Source organism: Pristiophorus japonicus, chromosome 1, assembly GCF_044704955.1.
Source record: "Pristiophorus japonicus isolate sPriJap1 chromosome 1, sPriJap1.hap1, whole genome shotgun sequence".
NCBI lineage: Eukaryota > Metazoa > Chordata > Chondrichthyes > Pristiophoridae > Pristiophorus > Pristiophorus japonicus.
Genome location: NC_091977.1, coordinates 47,821,662 through 47,845,699, shown reverse-complemented (window position 1 = coordinate 47,845,699; position 24,038 = coordinate 47,821,662). Strand labels below are relative to the sequence as shown.

Here is a 24,038-nt window from a genome sequence, read left to right as displayed (position 1 = left end):
TGAACAAGTACTTTGGTTCGGTATTCACTAAGGAGGATACAAACAACCTTCCGGATATAAAAGGGGTCAGAGGGTCTAGTAAGGAGGGGGAACTGAGGGAAATCTTTATTAGTCGGGAAATTGTGTTGGGGAAATTGATGGGATTGAAGGCCGATAAATCCCCAGGGCCTGATGGACTGCATCCCAGAGTACTTAAGGAGGTGGCCTTGGAAATAGCGGATGCATTGACAGTCATTTTCCAACATTCCATTGACTCTGGATCAGTTCCTATCGAGTGGAGGGTAGCCAATGTAACCCCACTTTTTAAAAAAGGAGGGAGAGAGAAAACAGGGAATTATAGACCGGTCAGCCTGACCTCAGTAGTGGGTAAAATGATGGAATCAATTATTAAGGATGTCATAGCAGTGCATCTGGAAAATGGTGACGAGATTAATGTGCAAAGTTAAAGCACATGGGATTGGGGGTAGTGTGCTGACGTGGATTGAGAACTGGTTGTCAGACAGGAAGCAAAGAGTAGGAGTAAACGGGTACTTTTCAGAATGGCAGGCAGTGACTAGTGGGGTGCCGCAAGGTTCTGTGCTGGGGCCCCAGCTGTTTACATTGTACATTAATGATTTAGACGAGGGGATTAAATGCAGTATCTCCAAATTTGCGGATGACACTAAGTTGGGTGGCAGTGTGAGCTGCGAGGAGGATGCTATGAGGCTGCAGAGTGACTTGGATAGGTTAGGTGAGTGGGCAAATGCATGGCAGATGAAGTATAATGTGGATAAATGTGAGGTTATCCACTTTGGTGGTAAAAACAGAGAGACAGACTATTATCTGAATGGTGACAGATTAGGAAAAGGGAAGGTGCAACGAGACCTGGGTGTCATGGTACATCAGTCATTGAAGGTTAGCATGTAGGTACAGCAAGCGGTTAAGAAAGCAAATGGCATGTTGGCCTTCATAGCGAGGGGATTTGAATACAGGGGCAGGGAGGTGTTGCTACAGTTGTACAGGGCCTTGGTGAGGCCACACCTGGAGTATTGTGTACAGTTTTGGTCTCCTAACTTGAGGAAGGACATTCTTGCTATTGAGGGAGTGCAGCGAAGATTCACCAGACTGATTCCCGGGATGGCGGGACTGACCTATCAAGAAAGACTGGATCAACTGGGCTTGTATTCACTGGAGTTCAGAAGAATGAGAGGGGACCTCATAGAAACGTTTAAAATTCTGACGGGTTGAGACAGGTTAAATGCAGGAAGAATGTTCCCAATGTTGGGGAAGTCCAGAACCAGGGGTCACAGTCTGAGGATAAGGGGTAAGCCATTTAGGACCGAGATGAGGAGAAACTTCTTCACCCAGGGAGTGGTGAACCTGTGGAATTCTCCACCACAGAAAGTAGTTGAGGCCAATTCACTAAATATATTCAAAAGGGAGTTAGATGAAGTCCTTACTACTCGGGGGATCAAGGATTATGGCGAGAAAGCAGGAAGGGGGTACTGAAGTTTCATGTTCAGCCATGAACTCATTGAATGGCGGTGCAGGCTAGAAGGGCTGAATGGCCTGCTCCTGCACCTATTTTCTATGTTTCTATGCAATGAGGGAGAATTGTGAAATATTAAGAGATAAACATAGTGAGAGGGGAAGTATTAAGGGGCTTAGCAGCTTTGAAAGTGGATAAATCCCCAGGCCCGGATGAAATGTATCCCAGGCTGTTAAGAAAAGCAAAAGAGGAAATAGCAGAGGCTCTGACCATCATTTGCCAGTCCTCTCTGGTTACAGGTGTGATGTCAGAGGACTGGTAATGTTGTACCTTTATTTAAAAAGGGGGAAAGGGATAGACCGAATAATTACAGGCCAGTCAGCCTAACCTCAGTGGTGGGAAAATTATTGGAAAAAATCCTGAGGGACAGGATGAACATTTGGAAAGACATGGATTAATCAAGGACAGTCAGCATGGATTTGTTAAGGGAAGATCATGTCTGACTAACTTGATTGAATTTTTCGAGGAGGTAACCAGGAGGTTCGATGGGGGCAGTGCGTATGATGTAGTGTATATGGACTTTAGCAAAGCTTTTGATAAGGTCCCGCATGGCAGGCTGGTCATGAAAGTAAAAGCCCATGGGATCCAGGGCAAAGTGACAAGTTAGATCCAAAATTGGCACAGAGGCAGGAAGCTAAGGGTAATGGGTGTACTTGTGACTGGAAGGCTGTATCCAGTGGGGTTCTGCAGGGCTCAGTGCTGGGTCCCTTGCTTTTTGTGGTATACATCAATGACTTGGATTTGAATGTTGGGGGTATGATTAAGAAGTTTGCATATAACTCTAAAATAGGCTGTGTGGTTGATAATGATGGAGTATAAAAGCAGGGAAGTCTTGCTGCAGCTATATAAGGTATTGATGAGGCCACACCTAGAATATTGCGTGCAGTTTTGGTTTCCATATTTATGAAGGGATATACTTGTTTTAGAGGCAGTTCAGAGAAGCTTCACTAGGTTGATTCCAGGGATGAGGGGGTTGACTTATGAGGATAGGTTGAGTAGATTGGGCCTCTACTCATTGGAATTCAGAAGAATGAGAGGTGATCTTATTGAAACATATAAGATTATGAGGGGGCTTGACAAGGTGGATGCAGAGAAGATGTTTCCACTGATGGGGGAGACTAGAACTAGAGGGCATGTTCTTAGAATAAGGGACCGCCCATTTCCAACTGAGATGAGGAGAAATTTCTTCTCACAGAGGGTTGTTAATCTGTGGAATTCGCTGCTTCAGAGTTGTGGAAGCTGGGACATTGAATAAATTTAAGACAGAAATAGACAGTTTCTTAATTGATAAGGGGATAAGGGGTTATGGGGAGCAGGCAGGGAAGTGGAGCTGAGTCCATGATCACATCAGCCATGATCTTATTAAATGGCGGAGCAGGCTTGAGGGGCCGTATGGCCTAATCCTGCTCCTATTTTTTAATGTTCTAAGAAAGCTGCAGACTGCAGGAAGATATCAATGTACTGATCAGGTGGGCAGAACAGTGGCAAATGGAATTCAATCCGGGTAAGTGTGAGGTAATGCATTTGGAGAGGTCTAACAAGGTAAGGGAATACACATTAAATGGTATGACACTGAAAAGCGTAGAGGAACAAAGGGACCTTGGAGTGCAAGTCCACAGATCCCTGAAGGTAGCAGGTGAGTTAGAGAAGGTTAGGTTAAGAAGGCATATGGAATACTTCCCTTTATTAGTCGAGGCATGGAATACAAGAGCAAGGAGGTGATGCTTGAATTGTATAAAACACTGGTTAGGCCATAGCTGGAGTACTGTGTGCAGTTCTGGTCATCACATTACAGGAAAAATATGACTGCACTGGAAAGGGTGCAGAGGGAGATTTACAAGAATGTTGCCTGGACTGGAGAATTTTGGCTATGAAGAAAGATTGGAGATGCTGGGTCTGTTTTCTTTGGAACAGAGGAGGCTGAGTGGAGACCTTATTGAGATGCATAAAATTATGAAGGGCCTGGATAAGAGTGGATAGGAATGAGCTGTTTCTCATCACAGTGGTCAACAACCAGGGCGCATAGATTTAAAGTCTTTGGTGGGAGGTATAGAGGAGATATGAGGTGAAATTTCTTTACCCAGAGGGTGGGCGGGGGTCTGGAACTCACTGCTGAAAGGGTGGTAGAGGCAGAAATCCTTACCACATTTAAAAAATACTTGGATGTGCACTTAAAGTGCCGTAACCTACAGGGCTACGGACCAAGAGCTGGAAAGTGGGATTAGGCAGTATAGCTCTTGGTCGGCCGGTGTGAACATGATGGGCCGAAATGGCCCGCTTCAGTGCTGTAAATTTCTATGATTCTCTGGGCAGTGAATCTAAAATGATCTGTATGATAAAAAGTATGCCTAGGGATTGATGACAAATGCAATTCTGTAGCGAGATATGATTTTGTAGTAGGTTTTTGCCTGCACAACAATAGTATATTTTCAACCTCAATTGTGCTGCTGGGGGAATCAATGAGCAGAAAGTGCTTCTATATACGGAGGGAGAGGAAAAACAGCTGTCAAACCACCATAGACTACTCCAAAAATGAATGCAGGAAAAGGAAGGGCATCAATGCTATTGTCATCATCAGGTCTCAGAGATGGTCTCACCAGACTGTACCACAAACCTCCTGTAGCAGTCCTATGAAGTGGAGAGGATAATCTATTCTAATCATCTCAATGGCACAAATCCCCAATTTTCAGTAAAGGCTTGAAGGTTAAACAGTCATCTGGATTCTCATGATTTGCTTCTATTTCCCCCAAAATATTGCAACTGTATCTCTCAGGGCGAGTTTAGCATAATGAATTGTGGAAAATTGTTATACTGAGGTCTGTGAAAAATTTAATGGAAGGCTCTATTTTAGAGTTAGGAGTCCTGCCTGCACAGAAGGATAAAATGGTGACCTGGCGCTACCCACTGCGCTCATGCTCTGCCATTTTAATTCCAAGGTTTTTGGGGCTGCAATGCCAAATCCTAAAGGCATCAGCAAAAGCTGATGATACACTTGATCAAGGGCCAGAAGAGGCCAGAAAAGTTAATTTCAACATTTTTTGAAGGTTCCTTTTTGGGCCTGAAGGAGAAGGACTCCTCTAAACCCCACGAGGACTCCTTGGGCCTCCCCCTACCTCGAGCTTCAATTTTCCTTCCAGCGACCACGATTGCAATGGCCCCTTCCTCTTTTCACATACCTTGCCGGGGGGCAGATTCCTCGAGTCTTACCATCATGTCATTCCTGCTGGCATCAGGTGGGAGTCAGCGTTATCGAATATAAATGAGGGCCTGCAGTTAAAATCAAGCAACGCCTAGACATACACTGCCTTTAATGTAACTAAGTGCCCCAAAGTATTTCATAGAAGAAAGGAAATCAAAGGGGGAGGAAGAACAGACACAGAGCAACAATCGAAGAAAAGTTAGGGAGATAACTGAAGGCACAGTCTTCAGTGAGCAGTTATTTTCTATGTTTCTATGTCAAAGGTGGCTAAAAATGCAGGAAGAATGAAAGACTACGGGAAAAGGTCCAGATTGCCTGGCTGTGACGACTCAAAGCTCAGCCACCAAGTTCACTTTGGCTGTTTGATGTTGAAAGCAGTATATAAATGCAAGTATCTAGATTAGTTATGTCTAAAATAAATAATTTTGTTTCTTTTGTTATACATAGTAATTTGTATAAAGTCACCTTCTCGGAGATGGAGATCTAGAAAACCTTCTTTTTGGTGACCTCGGCCTTCTTCTCGGCGACCTGGACCGTCTTCTCGGCGATCTGGACCGTCGTCTCGGCGACCTGGACCGCCGTCTCGGCGACCTGGACCGTCGTCTCGGCGACCTGGACCGCCGTCTTGGCGACCTGGACCGCCGTCTCGGCGACCTGGACCTCCTTCTTGGCGACCTGGACCTCCTTCTTGGCGACCTGGACTTCCTTTTCGGCGACCTGGACCTCTGTTTAGGTGTCTTAGACCTCCTTTGAGGTGTCAAGGACCTTTTTTTAGGTGTTTTGGATCTCCTTTTTGGAGTCAAGGACTTATTCTTAGGCGTCATGGACCTCCTTTTAGGCGTCATGGACCTCCTCTTCGGCGTCATGGACTTCCTCTTGGGCGTCATGGACCTCCTCTTGGGCGTCATGGACCTTTTTTTAGGTGTTATGGATCTTTTTTTAGGTGTCATGGACCTCCGTTTAGGCGTCATGGACCTTTTTTTAGGTGTCCCAGATCTTCTTTTAGGCGTCAAGGACCTTTTTTTAGGAGTCCTGGACCTTCTTTTTGGTGACCTGGACCTCCTTTTAGGTGTCAAGGACCTCCTTTTTGGCGACTTGGATTTCCTTTTTGGCGACTTGGATCGTTTTCTTGATGAACTCCTGCTTTTCTTTCTATATTTTTCTCTGTAAATATAATTACCATAATTACACATCACGTTCACAACAACTGGTAGAAAGTGAAAATGAATGACAATAAATAATCACTGCTGTCATCTTAGAGGCAGTACCAACTGGGTCAGAAGGTTGAAGGTACAAGTCTGATTTCAAGACTCGAGTGCATAAATTATGCTGTAATTCCAGTGCAGTATTGAGGGAATGCTGCATTTTTAGAGTCCAGTCCTTGCGATTAGACATCTGCTTGTTAAAAATTCCAAGGCACTATCCAAAGAAAAGAAGGGACTCCTTCTCCAATCAACACTATCACAAACAGAATAACTGGTCATTCATCCAGTTGCTGTTTGCGGTATCTTAGTGTGTTAACTGGCTGCCATCATTCTCGAAATAATAACTTGCATTTATATAGCACTTTTAACAGAGGAGGTGGGTTTTAAAGGTCTTAAATGAGAATAGGGAATTCCAGAGCATGGGACCCTGGCAGTTGAAGGTACGACAGCTAATGGTGGGGTGAAGGGGGGATGCACAAGAGGTCAGAGTCAGAGGAATGGAGAGTTCTGGGGTATTGTAGGGTGGAGGAGGATACAGAGATAGGGAGGGGTGAGGCTATGAAGGGATTTAAATTCATGGATTAAAATTTTAAATTTGAGGTATTGGGTGACTGGGTACCAATGTGGATCAGTGGGAAGAGGGTTGAATAGGACACCAAGGTTGAAAACAGTCTGGTTCAGCTGGAGACAGCAGTCGGGGAGAGAAATGCAATAGGTGGCAAATGTGTGATGGGGGCTGAAGACAGTGGCATTATTCTTCCCAATGTTTAGCTGGAGGAAACTGCAGCTCATTCGAGACTGGATATTACAGGTAATTCATTGTAAATGAAGAATTGCGAAGTTTCCATGTGAAAGGTGCTATATAAATGCAAATCCATTTTTCATACAAGTTCTAATGATATAGCAGTAATCAGTGGCCTCAGAGGTGGCCAATTTCTATTCCTCCTAAACAAGCCACAGTGCATGAACTAAGCTGAAACTCCAGTGCCATATTTAGATAATATTGGCTGCACGCCCCACTCATTATGAGATCCCAGCACAAATATAACGCTTTGCCTGTGACCATGTGAAGAGGTGCAAACACTGCATGCTCTGACTAATGTGCTCCAGTTTTCAAATGTGATCGAATGTCTCGATCTCAAATGTCTTCTGTTTTTTGTACTTGAGTTTTCCTCAAACAGGAGGCTAGAATGTTAGGAACATGGACTTCTCTACAACTGCTATCAAAGCAATTTTTTTATCCACGCTGCCACTTTCAATGGGCTTTAATTTGCTAACAAGTCTACTATGTAGTATTTTATCAAATGCCTTTTGAAAGTTCATATACACATCAACTGCACTACCCTCATCCACCCTCTTGGTTACCTCATCAAAGAATTCAATGAAGTTAGTCAAAAACAATTTGTCTTTAACAAATCAATGGTGACTTTCATTTATTAACCCATACTGTTGTAAGTGCCAATTAATTTTGCCCTGGATTATTGCCTGATAAGTGTCCCCACCAATGGCGCTAGACTGACTGGCCGGTAGTTGCCAGGTTTATCCCTAACCCTACTTTTGAACAGGGGTGAAACATTTGCAATCCTCCAGTCCTCTGGCACTACTCCCATATTTAGGGCCCAAGTTTCCACACGAAAAAAAACGGGCGCCCCTCCGAGCTGGGTGCCCGTTTTTCGTGCCTAAAAAAGAAAACCGCGATTTTGGAGCGCTTTGCAGCTCCTTGTCCGCCTGGCACGGCGCCCAGGGGGGCGGAGCCTACACTCGCGCCGATTTTGTAAGTGGGAGGGGGCGGGTACTATTTAAATTAGTTTTTTTCCTGCCGGCAACGCTGCATGTGCGCGTTGGAGCGTTCGCGCACGCGCAGTGTGACAAAAACATTGGCACTCGGCCATTTTTGTAGTTCTTTGTAGCCGTTTAATTTTTGAACATTTTTTAAATAAAAGCACATTGCCTTCAGCACAGAGGCCCCCCCCCACCCCAACGAACGGCTGTTTCCTCACCCCCCCCTCCCGCTCAGCGGCAACGAACGGCTGTCTCTTCCTCCTTCCTCCCGCTCAGCGGCAACGAACGGCTCCCCCCCCCCCCCCCCCGCTCAGCGGCAACGAACGGCTCCCCCCCCCCCCCCGCTCAGCGGCAACGAACGGCTCCCCCCCCCCCCCCCCCGCGGCAACGAACGGCTTTCTCTCCCCCCCCCCCCCCTTCAGCGGCAACGAACGGCTGTCTCTTCCTCCCCCCCACCCCCCCGCACAGCGGCAACGAACGGCTGTCTCCTCCTCCCCCCCACCCCCCCGCACAGCGGCAACGAACGGCTTTCTCCCCTCCCCTCCCACTCAGCGGCAACGAACGGCTTTCTCCCCTCCCCTCCCACTCAGCGGCAACGAACGGCTGTCTCTTCCTCCCCCCCACCCCCCCGCACAGCGGCAACGAACGGCTTTCCCCCCCCCCCCCCCCCCTCAGCGGCAACGAACAGCTGTCTCTTCCTCCCCCCCACCCCCCGCTCAGCGGCAACGAACGACTTTCTCCCCCCCCCCCCCTCCTCCCCCCCCGCGGGAACGAACGGCTGCAGAATTCTCCCTGGCTGAAGCACTTTCACACAGGTAGGAAGATGGTTTATTTAATCTTTTCTTTGCTTATAAATGTTTATTCAGGTTGGATTTATTTGTATATTTGTAGAAGTATAAATAAGGATTTATTGTAGAATTTAATGACTTCCCTTCCCCCCCCGTCCCCCCCACCTCGTTCTGGACGCCTAATTTGTAACCTGCGCCTGATTTTTTAATGTGTAGAACAGGTTTTTTCAGTTCTACAAAAATCTTCACGCTCCATTCTACTTTAGTTTGGAGTACGTTTTCACTGTGGGAACTTTGAAATCAGGCGTCAGTGGCCGGACACGCCCCCTTTTGAAGAAAAAATTCTGTTCCAAAGTAGAACTGTTCTACCTGACTAGAACTGCAGAAAAAAAAAAGTGAAGAATTGCGATTTCTAAGATAGTCCGTTCTCCACCAGTTGCTCCTAAAAATCAGGCGCAAATCATGTGGAAACTTGGGCCCCTAGTGAGGATTGGAAGACTGTGGCCAGAGCCTCTGCAGTTTCCACCTTTATTTCCCTCAGGAACCTAGATGCATCCCACCAGGACCGGATGACTTTTCTATCTTGAGTACTGCCAACCTTATAAGTACCTCCTTTTTAATCTATTTTTAGCCTATCCATTATCTCTACTATCTCCTCCGAAACAGACTTCAAGAGTGAAAAATCACCTGTGACCACCTGGGGTGAAGTGTCTATATAAATCCTTGCCGATGGCAACTCAATTCTTTGTTTTAAGAAAAACCACCAGTCCATCAAATTTAAGACAATTCTAAAAATATGGAAGCATGTATCTCATTTTCTGAACATAATTAAATGCCTCAGTTTATCATCAGATATCTCACCTGCTTGAACTTGGAGATCTCCGAGATGAGTTGTTTCTTTTCGGTGGGGTGCTGGACTTCTTTTCTTTCTTCTTCCCATATTCCCCATCTTTATTTTCCTCCTTCTCTTTACTGTCTCTTTCCACCTTCTTTTCCCTGTTAGTGTACACAGAATTTGTAAATCACAGAGAACAAGTTCATTTTTAAGCAAGCTACAAGTTAATGTATACACCTGCTCCAAAGATACAAATTTCAATCTGCAGGTGTGACGTCCGAAATTAGGAAACCTCGGGACCAAGGCCGTTCTGGATTCGGGGTATTTCCGGAACGTCTTTGCCTGGGCTGAGGAAGGTAGGTAGGGGAGGTCGGCCGGTCGGCCCGCTGGAGAGGGGGCGGGTTTAGTCAGGCCGAGGGAGGTCGGTCCGGCCATGCTGGGGGAGGTCGGGCCAAGGCCGGGTGGCCGGAGGTCGGGCTGAGACAGGGTCCGGCGGCCAGCGGTCGAGCCACAGCGGGGGGAGGCCGGGCGAGGTCGGGGGGAGGCCGGGCAAGGTCGGGCGGCCGTGAGTCCAGATTTCAGAACATTTTCCGGTCTCCGGCCAGCCCCGCCATGGATCCGCCGAGTGTCCGGATTCCGGATTTAGGTCGTCGCACCTCTATTTATGTTTTGCTCAACAGTTTTTTCGAAGTCATATTAATGTTGCTGAAATATTTCGCCTCAAGCCTCAATAGATTTACAAAGATACAAGAATATTTTCCATTAGTTCTGAATCTAAATTCAACTATAGTTTTTCATTGGAAACTACTTATTCAAGTAATGAACTCTTTGATTAACATAAGAACATAAGAAATAGGAACAGTAGGCCATAAGGCCCCTCGAGCGTGCTCCGCCATTCAGTAAGATCATGGCTGATCTGATCATGGACTCAGCTCCACTTCCCCGCCCGCTCCCCATAACCCCTTATTGCTCAAGAAACTGTCTATTTCTGTATTAAATTTATTCAATGTCCCGGCTTCCACAGCTCTCTAAGGCAGCAAATTCCACAGATTTATAACCCTCTGAGAGAAGAAATTTCTCCTCATCTCAGTTTTAAATGGACGGCCCCTTATTCTAAGATCATGCCCTCTAGTTTTGGTCTCCACCACCACTGGAAACATCCTCTCTGCACCCACCTTGTCAAGCCCCCTCATAATCTTATATTTCGATAAGATCACCTCTCATTCTTCTGAATTCCAATGAGTAGAGGCCCAACCTACTCAACCTTTCCTCATAAGTCAACCCCCTCATCTCCGGAATCAACCTAGTGAACCTTCTCTGAACTGCCTCCAAAGCAAGTATATCCTTTCGTAAATATGGAAACCAAAACTGCACGCAGTATTCCAGGTGTGGCCTCACCAATACCTTATATAGCTGCAACAAGACTTCCCTGCTTTTATACTCCATCCCCTTTGCAATAATGGCCTTCCTGATCACTTGCTGTATCTGCAGACTATCCTTTTGTGTTTCATGCACAAGTACCCCCAGGTTCCGCTGTACTGCAGCACTTTGCAATCTTTCTCCATTTAAATAACTTGCTCTTTGATTTTTTCTGCCAAAATGCATGACCTCATACTTTCCAACATTATACTCCATCTGCCAATTTCTTGCCCACTCACTTAGCCTGTCTATGTCCTCATTGCCCTTCCTCCCATCTTTGTATCGTCAGCAAACTTGGCTACGTTACACTCAGTCCCCTCTTCCAAGTCATTAATATAGATTGTAAATAGTTAAGAAACGAGTAAATTCTATTTACGGCTGAGATAATCAGCTTTTAAAATAAGATCTAATTTTTCTCAAGAATAGAATGACTGGCTGCTTTTGCCTTAATAAAAGACTTTATGTAGCACCTTATCAGGTTGTTGAAACATCTCAATGCATTTCACATAATGAATTGTTTCTACAAGAAAGCTGAACTTTGCACAGGGAGTGACAAAATAAAAAACTAAGAAAATCACAAAGCACATCTAAGTTAACCTTCCAGAGACCTAATGGTCCATCTATCACAGCATTGCCCCTAATAAGTCTGAGGCCATTATACTGAAGTTATATATTACTTTGCTTGCATCTTATGTACTGCATTAAGTTCTGGTTACCAAGGCACAAGGGAAATATCCAAGCCCTAGAAGAGATGTAGAGAAAGACAAGCTCATCTTTAATGTTGCAGAAATGCAGGCATAGGAGAGAATTGATTTTAAAAATAATGAAGGGATTACATTCGATCCAGTGGGCATGTTTTCTGAGACGGGTAGAAATGGGGGAACTAGGGGGCATGGTTATAAAATAGGTAAGACATTAATTAGGAAGTATTTCCTTTCATAGAAAAGTCACTGACCCCTGGATAAGATCGTCAGTGTGATGAGTATGGATTCCTTGTAGTCCTTCAAAATGGAGCTGGCCAATTTCCTGAGAGAGTGGGATATTTCAAGTTATAATAGGTAGTTTGTGGAATTAGTTGAAATATAGGGGATTAACGAGTTACCAGTCTTCTGGAGCTTGCTTGATTGCTTTTGGGGATCACAGAAGCATTTCCCTAAATTGTTCCATGGTATTTTCTACTTTTCCACCTCTTCCAGGTGACTAGGGGTGGGGTGATCAATGGTGCATGAGGCCGCTGCATGTCTGGATGGGACAAGCTTGATGGACCAGAGATCTTTTCCCATACTTTTTCATGTTTGTATTTATCTTCATGATCTTCTCAATTTAGTATCCGAAGAAAGTAACTCTGGAATGATTCAAGAGTAAGTTGAATGTTGTATTCATGGGACCAAAGCTTCCTTTAATTGTGCCTAATTTTTTAGGGAGTCAGGAGCTCCTGAGTTTATCCAGTCAATAGTTAGGCCAAATACACTGAGAAGGTCCCTGGTCTATGCTGATCTCAGCTGGGGCAGCAAGAGGCACTACAATTAGCCTCAACACCCCCGAGTTAGAAAAGGATTAAACAAAAATTGGTAAGCGATATTGCTCCTGATCACTATCCAGCAATCACTGCTGGAAGTGCAAATGTGGGATAAGATTGGGTTACACGTGACACCTCCATTATTGAATAACTTGCTAACACTTACTGCGAAGACTCACAGATAAAGACCATTTAGATCTAGTTCCAGAGGGTGATGCTACCCATGGAACTATACCCAAACAAGGACAACACTTTCAGAAGAGGAGAAATTACTGTACAGAAAAATAAGTCTTGGATTCCTAGAAAAATGTGCTAACAACCAGGATTCGATTGACTTTCAGCACCTCGAAGAGAAAAAAAATATTTTCCTTAAAAAAAGGGCCTGTGCCATTTAAAACTAGGAAAATAATTATCTGGAATCATGTAATATAATAGGAATTGAAGTTGTCTTTAATTAAATTATCCAACTTAGTTCTGACCCAGGCTTTCAGAAATAAATTAGATATCTCCAGTGCTTCATTTCGATAAAATTAAGCAAAATTGGTGAGTTACCAAAGTTTCTTCCATTATATTTTCTCTCATTAAATGGCAATCACCTTAAAAGTGAAAGAAATTAGTATTCTTATTGCTCAGATTTGCTGGGTGCCCAACTGAATATAAATATAGGAAATTGCCACAGTTGTCAAAACTTTAATAGTGGGCTCCACCTGCTGGATTTAGAAAATGACACAATCTAAAGTAGATTAATTAATGAGTTCTGATAAAGGGTACACAGCTAAAATGTCAAAACTTCTTTGTAGATCCTGCTTTATCTGCTATGTATTTCCAGCATTTTATTTTTAATTAATAAGTCATCTTCACCAGGAATTTATAGTTTCTAAGTCAGATATAATACAAGGACAAATTTAGTCATGGCTTCCTCACTGATTAACGATAACATTGTCATCTAGATGTACTACTTGAGAACATACTGCTTTAACATTAGAGAACTATTCCTGGGTGGGTACTGTTTGGGTGCACGATATGCATCAGAAGTGCACTGCACCCCAGGAAACACTGGTGTTTCTACATATCCTTGCGGAGCTCATTTACATGGAGCAGGAAGACTTTTGATACTGCTGGAGGCGCTCTCTTGGATGATGGGCTGGGAAGATCAGGAGCAATTCGGCCTTGCAGCAGTATCATTGTAGAGGCAACTAACATAAAACCCTCATGGAAGAATATCTGAGTTTTAGGTAGGTCATGGGTCAAGGATTTTATTTGTACACCTTTCGATGAATTTTGGCAAGTTTTTAATTTGATTAACTTGTGCCAGAAGCTGTCATCTGTGAATTTTAAACATTTGTTCATAGGACATGGGTATTGCTGGCAAAGCTCTTGTAGTCACAGTATTTATGTGGCTGGTCCAGGTACGTTTCTGATCAATGATCAGGATGTTGATGGTGGGGATTCGGCGATGGTAATACCGTTGAATGTCAAGGGGCAGTAGTTAGACTCTCTCTTCTTGGAGATGGTTTTGCTTGGCACTTGTGTGGCGCAAATGTTACTTGCCACTTATCAGCTCAAGCCTGAATTTCGTCCAGGTCTTGCTGCACGGCGGACACGGACTGCTTCATTATCTGAGGTGTTGCAAATGGAACTGAACACTGTGCATTCATCAGTGAACATCACCACTTTTCACCCTATGATGGAGGGAAGGTCATTGATGATGCAGCTGAACATGGTTGGGCCTAGGATACTGCCTTGAAGAACTCCTGCAGCTATGTCCTGGGGCTGAGATGGTTGGCCTCCAACAACCACAACCATCTTCCTTTATGCCAGGTATAACTCAAGCCATGGGAGAGTTTCCCCCCCCACTGATTCCCATTGACTTCAATTTTACTCGGGCTCCTTGATGCCACTCTCGGTCAAATGCTGCCTTGATGTCAAGGGCAGTCACTCTCACCTCACCTCTGTAATTCAGCTCTTTTGTCCATGTTTAGACCAAGACTGCAATGAGGTCTGGAGCCGAGTGGTGCTGGCAGAATCCAAACTGAGCATCTGTGAGCAGATTATCGGTGATTAAGTGCTGCTTGATAACACTGTCAGCTGACACCTTCCATTACTTTGCTGATAACTGAGAGTAGACTAATGGGGCAGTAATTGGCCGGATTGGATTTGTCATGCTTTTTGTGAACAGGACATACCTGGGCAGTTTTCTACATTGTCAAGTAGATGCCAGTGTTGCAGCTGTACTAGAACAGCTTGGCTAGAGGCACGGATAGTCTGGAGCACAAGTTTTCAGCAGCACAGCTGGGATGTTGTTAGGGCCCATAGCTTTTGCTGTATCCTGTGCATGTTTCTTGATATCAAAGCTTCTGTGATGGTAGGGACCTCAGGAGGAGGCCAAGATGGATCATCCACCCGACACTTCTGGCTGAAGATGGTTACAAACATTTCAGCTTTGACTTTTGCACACGTGCCGGGCTCTGCCATCATTGAGGATGGGGATGTTCATGAAGCCTCCTGCTGCTGTTAGTTGTTGCTGGGTGCTGCTCCTGGACTCTTCTACATTGAACTAGGGTTGGTCATCTGGCTTGATGGTAATGGTATGGTGGGCCATGAGGTCACAGATTGTGGTGGAATACAATTCTCCTGCTGTTGATGGCCCACATCGTTTCAGGATGCCCAGTTTTGAGGTGCTAGATCTGTTCCGAATCTATCCCATTTAGCATGGTGGTAGTGCCACACAATACGATGGAGGGTGTCCTAAGTGTGAAGACAAGATTTCGTCTCCACAAGGACTGTGTATTGGTAGTCTTCATGTTCATTTGAAGGTTCCGTTCCCTGTGAATGAGGTTGTGCTGCTTTGTCATGGCTGGAATGGCAGCAGAGCCCGAGCAGTAGTCCAGATGCAGTCTATCTTGCAGGGAACTGATAAGAGGACTACACCTTTGTTTGAAATAAGAGGTGGAACACATGTGGATATGAAGACTGATCATGTGGGAATAGGAGGAAAGTGTTAGATTAACTGAGTTTTCTTGCTTCATTCCAGGTGGTATGGAGCAGTTCTACAGTTAAGGGGTGGAGGGATTCCTATTTTGTGGTAGATAAACAGTTGCCAAGAGAAGCCCAGGCAGATGACTTCAGAAGTTGTCAAGGGGGTTTATGGTTGCTTCCCTTCGCCATCCTCCAAAGAAGCCATATCACAAAAGTGGAAGGTTGGCATTAAGTATAAAGAACTAACAGCATTCTGCAATAAGTAGTCGGGAAGCAAAACCATTTCTAATTAAAAAAGTAAAGACCATTTCTTAATAATGCCAGACTTTTTAAAGATAGATAGCATCAAAATGGCAGCTCTGGAAGGCATAGTGCCAGTTTTGTTTAGGGAGCAGTTTGCCCATGAACTGCTGCTAGAGTGGAAATATAAGTACACAGGTCTCTAACACTCATTTGCACGCAATTTACACTGGTGCACCCGGCGAAGTCAGGTGGAACCACCTGAAAAACGAAACAAGAAATTCAGCTGCTATGCTATTCAGGTGCAAGACATGCTCATTGAGCTGATCTTGCTGACTATTCATAGGACACATTTTTCAGGTGCTGTTTGGGCACTAAACCCAGCAATATTAATTTAAAGCCCAAGAAAGAACAAGTTGGAATGTTGCCTCCTTAAATTTAAAACCATAATGGAAGTTTACCTTGATTGGGAACAACTTTTTGATCGGCACCTTTCTTTTGATCGTGAACGCTTTGTATGAGGACTCTTAGAATCACGCCTATCTTTGTGTCTCGAGGGAGAACTGTGTTGCGACCTACTCCTGGAGCATCTGAAGAATAAAGCCGGGAATAAAGGATTTTTTGTGACAGCGCAATTACAAGAGGTTCAAAAATTAAATACATGTAGCATTTTTAAAAAAACAGAAAATATTAGTAACTAGCCTTATAATCACTTCAGAGTAAAACAAAACACAATTTTTCTTTTAAAGAAGTACTCGTCTGAAAATTCCAGCTTTTTAAAAAGCTGTTTGTAAAGAAACAACCAAGTACAATAATTTTCTGCATTCCAGTGATCACTAAATAGAGAGCGCTATAAAAAGAACAAATCCCCAAATATATAGAATATAATAAGTGGCATGGTATGTCACAATGTCCAGTTACCTGGAGTCCATGTCCGACATATGGTATGCAAGCGTCCACTAAGTGATGCTGACTAGGGGTTTAATATTTCAGCTGGTAGTAGGGTCCCACAACAAACCTCAGTGCTTCTGGACTGGAAAGAGGAAATATCAGCCATAATTCTGGCTCCCAGCTGCTGTCAATAACCCCTGCTGGAAAATGCATACTTGGATATTGGATAAGGATAGGATTGGGATTGGCTGTAATGTCCTCCCCACAGTCATTGTTTAGACTTACACTTGAAGAATGAGCACGTTGGTGAGATACTGTATAAGAACATAAGAAATAGGAATTTGAGTAGGCCATACGGCCCCTCGAGCCTGCTCCGCCATTCAATAAGATCATGGCTGATCTGATCATGGACTCAGCTCCACTTCCCCGCCCGCTCCCCATAATCCCGTATCCTCTTATCGCTCAAGAAACTTAAATTTATTCAATGTCCCGGCTTCCACAGCTCTCTGAGGCAGCAAATTCCACAGATTTACAACCCTCAGAGAGAAGAAATTCCTCCTCATCTCTGTTTTAAATGGGCGGCCCCTTATTCTAAGATCATGCCCTCTAGTTCTAGTCTCCCCCATCAGTGGAAACATCCTCTCTGCATCCAACTTGTCAAGCCCCCTCATAATCTTATACATTTCGATAAGATCACCTCTCATTCTTCTGAACTCCAATGAGTAGAGGCCCAACCTACACAACCTTTCCTCATAAGTCAACCCCCTCATCCCTGGAATCAACCTAGTGAACCTTCTCTGAACTGACTCCAAAGCAAGTATATCCTTTCGTAAATATGGAAACCAAAACTGCATGCAGTATTCCAGGTGTGGCCTCACAAATACCTTGTATAGCTGCAGCAAAACTTCACTGCTTTTATACTCCATATCCTTTGCAATAAAGGCCAAGATACCATTGGCCTTCCTGATCACTTGCTGTACCTGCATACTATCCTTTTGTGTTTCATGCACAAGTACCCCCAGGTCCCATTTTACTGCGGCACTTGTAGCCCAGCGTGAATTAGCATCTTCATGAAAGAAAATTGGACAAGACTGTCTAATGCTATATCCTGAGTGCCACAGCCTGATTCAGAATGTGAAGTTCAGACTGAATAAATGGGGTGGCCTAGTTTACACTGCAGACTCTCAACAAAAACAGCTCAATAAGCACGCTCATAATTTTTCTCTTCACGTTATACATTAGGACAGAACAGCCAATGGATGATATGGATTGGATTCGATGAGCAGAAAAGGAGGACAGGGTTGCAAAAATGAAGGGAAGCAGCTGCAAATCCAATAAGCATTCAAGAACAACTTGCATTTATATAGCACCTTTAATGTAGTAAAACATCCCAAGGTTCTTCACAGGAGTATGATCAACCAAAATTTGACACCAAGCCACATAAGGATATATCAGGACAAGGCACGGCTGTCAATGGTGAAGCAATTAAAATCATGTATGGGCAAGAGGTCAGAATTGGAGGAGCACAGAGATCTCGGAGGGTTGTAAGGCTGGAGGAAGGTTATAGAGCTAGGGAGGGGCAAAGCCAGAATTTGAAAACAAGGATGAGAATTTTAAAATTGAGGCATTGCAGGACCGGGATCCGATGAAGCACAAAGGTGATGGATGAACGGGACTTGGTGCGCGTTAGGATACGGGCAACAGAGTTTTGGACGAGCTCAAGTTTATGGAGAGTGGAAGATGGGAGGCCGTCCAGGACAGCATTGGAATAGTCAAGTCTAGAGGTAATGGATGAGGGTTTCAGCAACGGATGAGTTGAGGCAGGGGCGGAAATGGGCGATGTTACTGAGGTAGAACTATGCGGTCTTGGTAATGGAGCAGATATGGGGTCAGAAGCTCATCTCGGGTTCAGCCTGCATACATATCACTGCATAAGACCTTTCCCAGCACTCATAATTTGCTCCAGTTTAATAGTATGAAAGGATAGAAAGTGTGAGAAAGAGATGCGCTGTGCCGATACAGCAGAGTTCCATTATCTAAGACCGAGATTGAGGTCTATCGTTGCAGCAATTTATTAGTGCAATTGTTATCTGTCTTTCCTGTCATGATCGCTAAATCAACAGTGAAAAAATAGACCATCTTTTAACATCACAAAGAAACAAAGTTGTCTAGAGCACTGCCAAAATTTAGAGAGGAACCTGTTTGTCCATTGGTAGAAAAAAAATGAAAACCAATACATTTTATAAGAATAAAAACAGAAAATGCTGGAAATCTCAGCGGGTCAGGCAGCATCTGTGGCGAGAAAGCAGAGTTAACGTTCCGGGTTGATGACATCCAAGCGGTAATCTTTTGCTTCTGTATTAGTGTTTAATTCTGCAGTATTTTGCTTTTGTATTAGTATTTAATTACTCTACTTTCTCTCCACAGATTCTGCCTGACCCGCTGAGATTTCCAGCATCTTCTGTTTTTATTCCAGATTCCAGCAGCCGCAGTATTTTGCTTTTGTACATTTTATAAGACTCCACTCTTATGTGTACTGGTGCTACATGTTTTGGCATTTTTTGCATGCTGCATATTTATCTCAATATTGAAGTGATTTAACATCCAAGCAGTTAGCTCCCAGCAAATTAAAAACATAATCAGTATCTTATATGAAATCCAACGAGGACTTTAATTTACTACGGTCACGTCAATACATAAATGTAGGTATGGTTTCAGACTCACTAAAGAACTGTATCACGATTCAAGAAATTGAATGAAAGCCTATTATTAAGTTTAGTGAAAATCTTCAAAACAGTTGTATCAATTTTTCCAGGACAAAATAAGACACATAATTCAATAGTGTCAATTTCTATTATGCCCTTTTTTCAAAACAAATTTATTGAGAATTCCCTTTGAAAAAGGACAGGTTCAGAATGATCAAATTTGGTGAAAACCTAAGTTTTCTAGTTACTGAAGTTAGTAGTATTTAGCATTCACTGCGTCATGCTCCTTCAATGATCGAACTCCATCCATGCCTCTGCCAATGTTAAAATTTCAGCAACAATGTGCCACACAGCAGCCCAACCACGAGAGTCCTTACAAACTTTCCTCCCACTCATCAACCTGGGTAGGGAGAGAAAAACAGACATGCAATGTCTGGTCATAATAGCAGTATGGTTGAAATCAGGAATTAATGAGCACAGGGGTAATGAACTCTCTTCACTGATTCTTCACAACCTAACAGTTCATTGGGACCTTCAAAAATAAAGCGCCCATTTCCAACTGAAACTAGGTCAGGCACTTACGATTGTTATTTAAAATCTAGTAAAGTAGTTAATTTGTCCTGTTTAATGTTATAATTGCCAAGTTAGTGTTCATAGGCAGACTATTGGAGTCATCGCGTAAAGCTGCCTACATGTAGCCTGGAGTGGGCAGGCAAGAAAAGGGAACATAAATATATAACTTTTTTAAATGATCATATATACTTCCATAACAGTGTATCACAATTTCAATAAGCCAACATATTTTCAGGAAGATCTAGTCTGTTCTTTTTTAAACTCAAAAAATTCTAACTTTTGAAAATGATCAGACAACAGAAATTGTCTGTACTTCTAGTTACAATTCTTCCCACAACACGTGATATAAGAAACATGTACAAGTAAATGAAACAACTTTTTTACACTGTTACAATAATCAAAATTCTTTGAAATCTAAACTGACAGCAAGTTTGATCCATGCAGTTGAGGTATTATAGGTGTTACTAATCACTCCACAGTACAGTTGAACTCGCCATGGGAGAAGTTGAAAGAAACCAGGGATGTTACTAGACTCGTTGCTCACCATATATCCAAACAGTATGAGGAGGGAAAAAAAGCAAATGCGATGCTGTGTTATATTGCTAAATCAGTTGAGTTCAAACCTCTCAGAAGCTGTTGTCGAAGCTGTTGTGGTAACCAGAAGAGTACCCAGTGCTCCAGGTGTGGCCACTGCCAGAGTACTGAATGCATTTTTAGTCTCCATGACATAAGGGACGATCCAAACCATAGAGACAATGCAAAGGAAAGCAATGTAGCTTATCTCAATGTCAGGTAGATGAGCTAGGACAAATGCCTTGATAAACCAGAGCTCTTCAGCTCAAAAAGAGATGTTTCAGAACAAACCCGATATGGGTATGGTAGCCTAGCAGTTATGGTACTGATTAGCAACCATAGGTTGTGAGTTCAAATCCCACCAAGTTGTGAAACTGAGTTGAATAAAACTGTCATTAATGTCCTTCAGAGACTGGAATTTGTCAACCTTGCAAGGACTGGCCTACATGACCTCAATCCCATGCTATAATGTTGACTCTTAATGTCCTCATGGCAACTAGAGACGGGCAATAAATGCTGTCTTGACAGTATCACCCACACCTCAAGAACAAATAGTAAGAAAATATTTAACAGGATTGAGAAAAGTGAACCCAAATCAATATTTTCATATACTAGGACAAGAAACTATTAGTTCAGGTTTTTGAAGGAGATGTTTAGGGCAGAATTAAGTACACAGACAGAAAGTAATTGTTTACAAAGGTTGCTCAACAGCTGGATGGGTTGTCAGGAAGGGTGGTTGGGGGTAGGATACTGGATTAATTTAAGCAACAGCTAAATGCTCTAACAGGAAAGCAGGAAGGTTGTTAGTTCAGAATAAATAAATAAAAATGTACCACTGGGCCTTCTTCATTGTGACATCCCTAAAATCGCTATCATTAATCCTGACAAACAGGATTTTCAAAATAGCAAATCAAATCTTGGAGCTAAAATTGGTTTCACGTAAAGACATGGGCAGTATCTACATTTACAATAACCACCAAACAAAATAAAGTGATTATTAATATTTTATTTCTATTTCACATCTTATAACATATTTGTGGTATAAATAAAATATTTGTCAGTAAGTCACTGAAAATGGAATTTATCCCAGTTATTAGCAGCGCATACTCAATACACGTGAAATATCTGGTGCTCATCGCTAAGGAAATATAAGAAAGCAGAGAGAGAGATACAGAGACCATTTTCACCATCAACCTTACCCTTCCACAGAAAATGCACAACCCATCTCACCATGGACTCCATCCTACTCATCCAGTCATAGCTTTAAAAAAAATCTCCTTAACCCTCTGAAGACATGCAAGCAAATTCCACAACCTCCATTGAAACCTTCATCTCCACTATTCAAACCTAGTCAGCCAATCTCCAAATGACACTTCCATGCATCTTGCAACCTAGGAATCATCACATTTCACAAACATCTGATCATCTTCATTCATATTTATTCCTATAACATTCAATCAATAGCAATAATTTTGTGGGACAAATTCCATATTCAATGGCTTGCCATTGAAACTCCTCTATAAATTGTTCATTAATATTTACAAATGTATTTCAGTTATTTATTTTACCTGCTTATACCAGACTCTTCTATATTTTCTCTCTAACTTCTTTGCTATTTTAAGCCCACTTTAAAAGCTTAGACACTAAAATTACTATCAAATGAATTTGGAAGTAAGTTTCAAACAGTTCAGTTATGTCACTCTTATTGTGGCTAATTCAAGATCTTGAAAAAAAAGACAAGCAAAAACCTGTAATTTCTCTCACATGTATCATCAGATCAGCCATTCTGAGTTCATGGAGGTAGCCTGCATAACGCCATCGTACTCACTGAGTATCATGTTTCAGCAAGTTACTTCCAGCTGCAGTTAGGGGAAAGAAAATACCACAAAATGGCAGGCTAATTTATTATTTACCAATTAGAGGTATGCTGCACAAAACAGATTTTTAACTTTTTTATTTTTGTTAAATGCAAACCTTCATTCAGAGTTCATCACAGAACAGTCAATGAGAAATATTAGGCAGTATTCATTAAATATAATATTCAAGTTTTGCACAGGGACCAGGAAGGGATGTTTCTTTAATGTCATAAATATAAAAAAATCTACTGAGATGATACTAAAAACCAAAATGATAGACAGCAGTTCTGAAATTCAACACAGTAATCACTTTTTCAGGAGGGAATCGATTTGGATTAGATTAGTCTACCTGCTCAAATTGGCACAAAGACTTAAGTACTAAAAAGGGTTACTGTTGGAGGAAGCATCCATAAGATAATATATAGCTACACGGTAACCAAGGACTAGTCAGATGCAAGTATGCAATTTTCCAACCCCACCCAGCCCAGCACTCTACTTGCTTTAGACCTGGCTCAGTGCTTCCCCATGTAAACCATTCAGCCTAAAGAAAGAATATGAAACAAGCGCTGTGAAAATAATAGAAACTGCTTTTTATATGTTGAATGTCGGATACAAGATGATTACAATTATCATGGACTCATTAGATTGTATAATATGTAATAATCCTATGTCTTTATTTCAGAATGAATCAAAACATGAAAATAAGTGTTTAGGATGAATGATGTCCAACTATTTGAGTCCAATTACTTAAACAGTGCAGGATCTGATTAAATTGAACACTGGCTGTTCAGGGACCAGCCCAGGCGATCTATGTTTAAAAAAAAAACATTGAACACTCTGCCATCTGATATTTATTTTAAATTTATATTTTTGCAATTCCAGAGCCCACCCATTCCACAACTCTAAACTCACCAGAGAACTACCGTATCAGTGGCCAGCGTCATAATGTTCAATGCTTATCAGCATCCTTTCACTGATCAGGAGGAATTTGAACCCAGTGCATAGCTCCACAAAAAATGCCAATAAACATTTGCGCTGAACCACTTTACATTATTAATGCTTTCAGAAACTGAAGTCAATGCCTATTGTCAAGGGTTTAAGCAACAAGAATTCTATTAAGCTTTACTCTTTTATAAAATCTCTTACAACTGCATTTTTGTTTCTTTCCCTCATGAAATTAGAGCATAGTATTTATGATTGCACAGTCAATTCAGATAGACCTGTCAATGCATAGTCAACAAAAATTGCAACTTTTTAAATCAGCTGCGCTTTATTTGTGAAACTATGTGCTATTGTATAATCTAGTCTCAAATCATTATTATAATTGCAATAATGCCTAAATTCTCATTTAAGCAAGCTTTCCTGTGTCTTGATATGTAGTTGCCTTTAAGCGGCTTGAGAATTATTAATTTTAAATATATATCTATCCCACTTTATATATGTTTAAAAAAAAGTGTAGAGCAAGAATTGCAATAAAATATCACAGTACTGTATTGTATCGTAAATATATATTGAAAAGCAGTGGACTTCAGAAAACGGGACACATAGCAAGAAGTGACAATAAGAAAAAGAGTTGACAATAAGCGATTGCCACTTAAAGAAATCAAACATGTTCATTTTTCTAGGTTACTATCTTTAGAAATTATCAGTATTAACAGGGGATTGCTATGTCTTTAGCAATCTGTATACATGCAGATGACAAAATACCTAATGAAATATTAAACCCTTAGAGTCTACACAGCAACATCTGAGGTAAGCATCCTTTGCTTAATGCCTCACCTTTGTTTTGAACTGGAACGAGATCTTTTCTTTCGAGAGCGGGAAAAGGATCGGGCTCTTCTGTTTTTTTCATCAATTTCTTTTTCCACCACTTGAGTAAGTAAATTAAAAAAATATAACCAGTAATACCCAGTAAGTTACAGAGAATTGCATGGAATGTACCACAC

General features: G+C 42.4%; 1 protein-coding gene across 4 annotated transcripts in view; it reads right to left on the bottom strand.

The window, feature by feature from the left end:
* The window catches only part of srek1 (splicing regulatory glutamine/lysine-rich protein 1), a 74,684-nt gene that overhangs the window by 9,424 nt on the left and 41,222 nt on the right, over positions 1–24,038 (bottom strand). For all 4 annotated transcript variants that reach the window (XM_070879436.1, XM_070879444.1, XM_070879453.1 and 1 more), the window contains 4 exons: positions 23,872–23,962; positions 15,956–16,084; positions 9,364–9,498; positions 5,193–5,891 (listed from right to left, as the gene is read on the bottom strand). In XM_070879436.1, coding sequence (XP_070735537.1) covers positions 5,193–5,891; positions 9,364–9,498; positions 15,956–16,084; positions 23,872–23,962 — 1,054 coding nt within the window. The remainder of the gene's footprint in view (positions 1–5,192; positions 5,892–9,363; positions 9,499–15,955; positions 16,085–23,871; positions 23,963–24,038) is intronic.